The sequence below is a fragment of the Odocoileus virginianus genome, chromosome 20 (assembly GCF_023699985.2).
Source record: "Odocoileus virginianus isolate 20LAN1187 ecotype Illinois chromosome 20, Ovbor_1.2, whole genome shotgun sequence".
NCBI classification, from domain to species: domain Eukaryota; kingdom Metazoa; phylum Chordata; class Mammalia; order Artiodactyla; family Cervidae; genus Odocoileus; species Odocoileus virginianus.
In genome coordinates this window covers 46,579,924-46,588,035 of record NC_069693.1, presented here as the reverse complement: position 1 = coordinate 46,588,035, position 8,112 = coordinate 46,579,924, and the positions used below count along the sequence as shown (strand labels likewise).

General features: G+C 47.6%; 1 protein-coding gene across 8 annotated transcripts in view; it reads left to right on the top strand.

Annotated features, from left to right (window-relative positions):
* Positions 1–8,112, top strand: part of BANP (BTG3 associated nuclear protein) — a 70,285-nt gene that overhangs the window by 20,588 nt on the left and 41,585 nt on the right. For all 8 annotated transcript variants that reach the window (XM_070451417.1, XM_020905852.2, XM_020905850.2 and 5 more), the window contains exons 3-4: positions 2,947–3,038; positions 5,344–5,543. In XM_070451417.1, the coding sequence (XP_070307518.1) occupies positions 2,947–3,038; positions 5,344–5,543 (292 nt within the window). The remainder of the gene's footprint in view (positions 1–2,946; positions 3,039–5,343; positions 5,544–8,112) is intronic.

Here is an 8,112-nt window from a genome sequence, read left to right as displayed (position 1 = left end):
AATTCTAGATTTCAAGAACTTTATGAAACACTTTGTCAGCACTTTTATTTTGTAAAAAGGTTTCTTAGTAAGTGTTCTCTCTTTTTTTCCCCATAAAGTTTTATGTGTTTAATATATCTGTTAAGTTTAAAATAATAAGCATACATAATTAAATCACAGAAATTGTTTTGGTTGCTTGGTTATTCTTCGTGGAATTGTTTAGTCATTAAGTCATGTCCAACTTTTTTGTTAGTCTGTGGATTATAGCCTGCCAGGCTCCTCTGTCTACGGATTTTCCAGGCCCAGAATTCTGGAGTGGGTTGTCATTTCCTTCTCCAGGGGATCTTCCCGACCTAGGGCTCGAACCCGAGCCTCTGGCATTGGTAGACACATTCTCTACCACTGGGCCACCTTGAAAGCCCTCTTTGTGAAATAATAATATTGAAAATGCTGACTGTTTTCCCCACAGAAAAGAGAATTTTCAGAAATCTCAAAGTGTGATGATGTCTATCTTGTATGATCTCTTGTATGATCTCTTAGTTGAAGAGTCTTAGTTGGGAAATGAGTTATGTATGGACGGTGGGCGGCACGTGTAATTTTAGGCTTGAACAAGCAATCATGAAGAGATGGGGATACCCCTTCAGAAATGCTATATTCTTTAGTCAGTTTTTTCCCTAATTTTGCTTCTGAATTGTTTATAAGAAGTACTGTCACCTGGTAACTGAAATGATCAAAAACTTGGCAGATCCTTGAGCAAAGTCAGGGTGTCTGAGGTTAGCTGTTAACCCCAGATTTCTCTGTAAAAAGCGAACCGGTTTGTTTAGAGCGAGAACAGGAAGCCTTGGCCTCGTTTAGTGCCGCTCCTCATATACTGAACTGAAAACAAAGCAGCACTGTCAACAGGCATCACAGTTTTAAAAACAGTTGCTCACATTTTGTTGGGTAGACAATTTCTTTAGAAAACACTCACACTGCAATGCAATAATAAAAGAAAAATGGCCCAGTTATATAAATTTTAAGTGTTTTTAGAAACTACTAGAATTTTAACAGTTTACTTCCCAAGTAAATTCTCCCTCTATTTAAAAAAAATTTTTTTTCTCCCTCTGTAGATTTCAGTCCAGAGAAGGATTAGAGGAGTAATTTTTGATCCTGGTTTTGTTCCATGTAGCTTCCTTAAATGGCTGCAAACTACAGCTCATGGCTGTGTAACGGGTACCTACTGTGTGCAGGGAGGGCTCTCTGAGGACAGGGGACCCGCCATCTCTGGCCCCAGGGACCCCCCCCCCCCCGCCGACACCAGCAGGCACCATGCTGCACCCCCACATTTACGTCAGGAGGGAGTTAAGATTGAGATCTTTTTTTCGTCTCTAAAATGTAAACTTTGTAAAATTTAAAAATATAGTCAAGCAACTAGAAGAAATAGAAGTTTCCCATAATTCTAGCAAGAGAACTGCTTTTGAGTTTTTGGCATGTACATCCTTTCATTTTTCTCTTGATTTCCTTTTGAAATCAACATGCTCCGTTAGGTTCCTGTGACTTTGTGTGTACCCACCACGTAGCCACAGTCTGTTTGCTCGTTTGCATACACACGCACGATTGTAACCTTTGTCAGGTCTGCCCTTCTAGGTGACCGTGATGGCTTTAAAATGAACATTGGGTTTTTTTGTTTAATTTTAAAAGTAGTGCATGCAGAGTTATAAAACCCAAGGACAAAGAAGAAAATGGACCAGGAGCCCCGCGGCTCGTAGGCAGTGGAGCCCAGGCGTGTGCTCCTCTTGCCGCCGCAGGCTTGTCTCCTCCTCAAGTGCTTTGCTGCCCCTTGCTCATCACCTTGAGGTGCTTCATGCTGCCAAGGGAGAGGAGGCCAGCTGTGTCCCTGGTCAGGTCACTTAGCTTCTCTGGACTTGACGTCAGCAAATTAAAAGGATTAGATGAGTGGTTGCCAGAGCCTCTTCATCCTCCCAGTCCTGTTTTAATCACCAGCTTCCAGTGGGAGTTAAGCAGGCTTCGATGAAGGTTCTGAGAACCTGTGTTGCTACCACAACACGTGTAGGCTTGGAGTTTTCCTTTCTCTTAACTAAGTGAGAGCTTGTTCCCGCACATCTTGCGGAGGTGTGTGAGGTGTGAATACACAGTGTATGATGCAGAGCCCTCTGGTGAACAGATTGCTTCTGGCTTCGTTGGCCTGTGGCTGCTGTCCGCCAGGTAGAGCTTTAGGTGTGACTTAACCTCTGGAGACCAGCTTAGTGCTCTCGCCTGGGACCCTGAAGGGTTCCTGCTAGAGCCTCAGGTCTCTTCAGTGTCTTTGCATTTTAGAGTTTTAAGATAAATCACCTGGTAAGTACAGGTGTAAAGACATCAGGATTGGGGCCATATTGTGTCAGCCCTGAACTTGGGCCACGTGACTTATCAGTGGAGAAATCATGACGCCCCCTTGGAAGGTGCTGGTGGGAGACCTCAATTTCAGACACACTACAGGGGAGTGACTTTCCCTGAAACTTAGTGTGTTACATTTGAGACCAGTTTGATGACCAGCACTTGAGAAGATGTAGTATTCTGAGAGTGGTTTTGTTTTTGGAATGAGGTGGTTGGCTGACAAGACCTTATTTTAAAGTTGGGAAGAAATCGTTATTAGCAATTGGTTTCTGTCGCAAAGGGTGGCTGGATAGAGCCTTGAGTAAGAAACCTGCAGTCTCAGTGTTAGTATCAACTCATTGGCACATTAGGGAGATAATTTATCCAATGTCTCAGTTTTTCTTGAGATTAAGGAGAGATCCTATTTTCTGCCTGACTGATAATTTTAAGTTAAATCTGTAAATAGTAAAATATGAAACAGTTTGTGCTAATTCTCATTTAACCTCAGGTGACACCTTTCTGTTTAAGGTGTTGGAATGGTTTACTGTCTGAACATGAAACAGCTCTGTTAAACCTTTCGTATTGAAGTGGTTTTTGTCTCTTGATTTTCAGTTGTATTGGAGAATCATGTAGTGACAGATGAAGATGAACCAGCTTTGAAACGCCAGCGACTAGAGATCAATTGCCAGGACCCTTCTATAAAGGTGAAAATATTAATATATGTGGTTTTTTATATCTGATGTGGTGCTGCCGTAACATTATCACAATTTGGGGTGAGGAGGGGTTTAAATCAATACAAATTTACTTTCTCACGGTTCTGGAAGCCAAAAGTCTGAAATCAGTATTTCTGCAGGGCTGAGCTCCCTTCGGAGGCTCCGCGGGAGTGTCCCTCCTGCCTCTTCCAGCTCCTGGGGGGGGCCTCAGTCATCTGTGGGCTTGTGGCCGCGTCTCTTCAGTCTCTGCCTCCATCTTCATGTGGCCTCCTCCATGCCTGCATGTCTTTTCTGTCTCTTACAAGGGCAGGGCCACCCTCACCTAGGATGACCTCATCTTATCTTGATTACATCTGCCAAGATCCTGTTTCCAAGCAAGGCCTCATTTACAGGTCCTGGGGCTGAGGATGTGGACGTATTATTTCTCTTGAGTCACTGTTCAACCCCCAACAAGGCGCATACAGCCATAACATTTCCCCTTGAAGACTCACAGTATTTAACCAGGATTGTGGCCTCTTCCTACACAGACCCATGGACCTTGCATGCTTGGAGGGAACAAACACCATTCCCCCAGTGATGAAGCACTTGTGTGCCTATAGTTTAGGGTACCTAAATTCTATGGTTTGCTAGATGGGGCCTTGGAAACCACTGGCTCAGTCAGTGGGCGATCGCTGGTTCTTGGGTTTACTTGTTGGGTCTGCTGTTTGCAGAGCCACAGAGATGAATACCAGCTCCTGTGAGAAGTTAGGACTGCAGTGCAGAGGAAAACCAAAGGAACTTTTAGTTGCTTTATAGAATAGTGTGTGTGTTTCTGCAGTGCAGCAAAGTGAATGTGTTATACACATACATGTATCCACTTTTTTAGATTCTTTTTCCATGCCTCTCATTATGGAGTCCTGAGTAAAGTTCCCTGCGCTGTACAGCTGTATTCTCTCTTTACCTGGGCCTTCTGTGGAGAAATGTCTGGCTTGTCTTGTTAACATTGAGAAGCAGCATGAACTTAACCTTGTGGAGTGAAGGCACATCCAGTTAAATTTCTATTTCAGATTAATGTATAGAGGACCACTGCTTCAGTAACCCTACATTGTATAGTTAAAAATAAAATGTAATTTTATCACAGAAGAGGCTTGTGTGGGGAATAGCGTAGGAGTCAGACGTGGATAAGGTCAAGTGAAAGGGGTCCTGCCGCGTTCCTGGCCTGCGGGCAGGGCCTCGGGCCGCAGCTGGAACCTGCCACACATGTCCTGGGAAAAGTGTGCTCACCAGATTGCCAGAGCTCTGCAAAAGAGAGAGATTTGGATGATTTTTGGTGTGAATATCACTTGTATCTAGGAGACTTATTTAAAAGTGCTATTCTCTGCCTTTCTTTGTTTTATTGATTTGTGAAGTTGTGTTACTGGTATATAATAACTGATGTTCATCCAAACTCCAGGCAGAATAATTTCTAATTCAGAATTAAGACGATGCAGTTTTACTGTTTAGAGAATTTGGGAACCTCATGGTTGAGGTCTTCAAATTATAAAAAATAATGGGGTCATTAGTGATTTGACCTTGGGACTTCAGCTACCAGTGAGTGGTTGTCATGATGCTTACATCAGAGGAGCCTCGTACGCTGCCTCTCTGCTGAGCTGAGCCATCACGGGCTGACTCCAGCCTGGCAGCCTCCTTCCCATGTCAGCTGTGAGGCCAGCAGGGGCGCAGCCCATGTCCCTCTGTGTCCCTGTTGACCTACGGCAGGAGTGGCCGCTGGGGGAGGGGGCAGCTTCCCACCGGGTGTTTGAGCCGGTTCTTGGTCCCAGGCAGGACTTGGGTGACGGCGGTGGAAGGTGCGGCAGCTCTTCCAATGGCCGCTAGGTGGCAGGTGTGCCGCTCCCACGCGCGGGAGCCTTGGCACCACGCCTCACCTTGGGGCGGTGGGTGTCCTGGGAGCAGGCAGGTTTCTGGGCTCTTTTGATTTTGGGTGTAATCTGTTTTCATAGAAGCATTTGACTAGTTTTATCTGTAGGTTTACTCATGAATAGATTCATGTCGTAAAGCCCACTTAGGTTCTGTTTTCTGTGGACTTCAGTGTAGCTGAGAGTCACAACTACTCAGAGCAGAGCCAGTCATGCTGTGAGTGGACAGGGTCCAGCTTGTTTCTGGAGATGCTGCTGCTCACAACTCGAGCTGGAGTACTGGGATTGTCCTGTGGGGACAGACTCAGCCGAGTGTGGGAGAGAGCTGCTTGGTGTTCTTGGAACTGTCTGCTTGGACTTCCAGAGGCCCTTCCTGAAGCTCTTCTGTTTTTCTCTTGCAGTCATTCCTGTATTCCATTAACCAGACGATCTGCTTGCGATTGGATAGCATTGAAGCCAAGCTGCAGGCTCTGGAGGCCACGTGTAAATCCCTGGAAGAGAAGCTGGACCTGGTCACCAACAAGCAGCACAGCCCCATCCAGGTGCCCATGGTGGCCGGCTCGCCCCTCGGTGCCACCCAGACCTGCAACAAAGTGCGATGGTGAGAGCCCCCTCCCTAGGCCGCGCCCTCGGCACTCAGGGTGGGATGCGAGTCAGACCCGGGCGAGACACGGGCCTTTTCCAGGCAGCTAGGTCATCTTCACAGCTTCTTCGTGACATAAGCTGGTGCATCTCTGCTTTGGAACCGTCCCACCAGAGCTTTGAAGCTGTACATTTGTTTCTTCTCTTTTTCTGTTCCATCTGGCTAGTCTTGGGAGATTTTTTTTCTTCAGAGGTAGCTTTTTATAAATTTCACTTGAGAGTATCAGACTTTCCACTCAAGCCTGTAGTTTTTATTGTGCCTCTTAGTTTTCTTCTCTATTTAGAGCCTAACTGTAGTGGGACGTGCAGTAGTTCAGGTTCTGTTTGAAGCAAAGATTCTGGAGCATGTGGGCCGATGTGGGGGTGTCCCTGCCTTTGACCGGTGTGCCTGTGCTTGGTCCCGGGCACCCCCAGGTTCTGCGGAGACGAGTGGAAGCCCAGGCCGGGGTGGCTGCATCCGTCAGTCCTGCTGGCAGTTCTGTCCTTTCCCACGATGGGCTGCGGAGAAGTCTTGTGGTGGTGGTGGTGACACCTGTCTGCTTGATGAGAGCTGGGGCCTTCACCATTGGTCTCTGGGCCAACTGTTGCCTCCCGCTGAGTGCGGAGGCAGGGTGGGGGGCGGTGGTCAGGAGTGGGGGCCCAAACAGGCTACTGCCTGGTCTGCAGGTCCCCCATCTGCCCCCCGGGGAAGGGGCAGTGCTTTTTGGGGCACGTGGGGTTGGGGAGGGTGTGCATGGATGGGCCGGCATCCAGTGGCTGCCTGTCGGTTTCCCTGGGATGGCTGTGGACGACACCTGCAGTGTGGGCCATTGTAACTCTCAGAAGTGTCACGGTGTGTTGGGGACACTTCATGGCCCTGACACCTGCTCTCCAGCCAGGGTTGGGGGGGCCCCTGGGGTCTCTGTCCCCAGAGGAAGGTCAGGTGATCTATGGTGTTTCACCCAGTGTTTATACCATGTCCTGATGGTCAGCCGTGTCTTTTCTCCCTGTGGACACTTGGTGGAGCGTGTTTTCTCTGCAGTAAGACTCAGACTTGCCAGGAACAGTGCCGTTTTTAAAGAAAAAATTTTTGTAATGACCCCTTACCCTAAGATGTAATGTCTAGAAAATATAACTTATAATTTAAAAAACTGAAGGATGGTAGCGTATAGTGTATAATAATGTAACACATGTAACAATATGTAAAAGGCTGGGAGCTACGTCAGGAGGCCATGGATAGGCTCACGTCAGAGCTGATGACCAGGAGGCTGTCGCCCTGGGACTGGGATGCCAGTGGTGGTGGAATATTACAGAAGGAGTGGTTCCTGTTAAAGTGACAAGTAAAGCAATGTACAATTCTTTCTAGACTCAAACAATAGTAAAATTTCTGGAAAATTCACATTATGTTAAAATTATCCAGAAATATTTTGTGCGTGAGTGTAGAACACAGTAAGAGTCTGGGCTCAGCGAGAAGAGTCTGGGCTCAGAGTTAGAAGCCGGATTCTCACTCCGAATGGGACGTTTGCAGTGGGTGTGGGGAGAGAGGTGGTGTTAGGGAGGCTTCTCGTGCCTCACAGACTGTCAGCCCCTCGGTTTCTGCCCCTAGACCTGGGGGTTCTCTCAGGCATGTCCTGGGCCCCCCTCACGGACGGCTGCTCTGAGAGCTAAGACGAGAGTGAAGGAAGGCAGGTTTCCCGCCCTGAGTGAGGACAGCCTGGTGGCTTGTCGCTTTGTCCCCGTGTGGGGAAAGGTCGTCCCCGGAGGTAGGGGCATGATGTTCAGGCTCCCGTCTGTGCTCTGTGTGGGCCTGTGGGGCGGGGGACGGGGGTGAGTCTGCAGGGTCGCAGGGGCCCCTGCAGCTGTGCGTGGACCCCAAGGCCGCTGGTCTCCCCCACCTTGCCATGGGCGGCACGGGGGTGGCAGGCGTGTGTACAGCTGTGCCGAGTTGTGCGTGTCCACACTGCCCGCCCTGGCCCCTCCCACGTGCCTGCCTGACTCCGGGGAGGCATTTCCAGGCTGCGGGGAGCCCCTTCTCTCCCCAGCATTCCAGGAGACCCGCTAGCAACCTTCCTGGTCAGAACCTCCCGTGCTTCGCTCTGCGGGGAGGAGCTTTGATCGTGCAGAGGCCTGTGAGCTGTTCTCTGTGTGCATTCACAAATAACACGAGAGTAACATTTCCTCATGTGGACTCAGATGTGTAATTTAGTTCACACAACTCAGCTTTTCTAGTTTTAAAGAAGCATATTGTCATATTAATGAATATACTTATTGGCAGCAGGTTTATTAATATTAATAAAACCATTACTTATACCTATTAATGTGTGATTGACAGAAGGAAAGGTCATTTCTCTGTTTTCTTAGGTATTGTTTAAAATAGGTTGTATATGAATGATTTTTTAAAGAAGATATTAAATCTGGCACTTCCTTCCATGTAAGTTCTAAAAAGGAAAGGAAAAAAAAAACTGCCAGTAGTTGAAAGCTGTTAACAAGAAAATTTGGGGAGAAGTAAAGGACAAGAGTTTAATCCTAGTACATTGATGAAAAAGGAT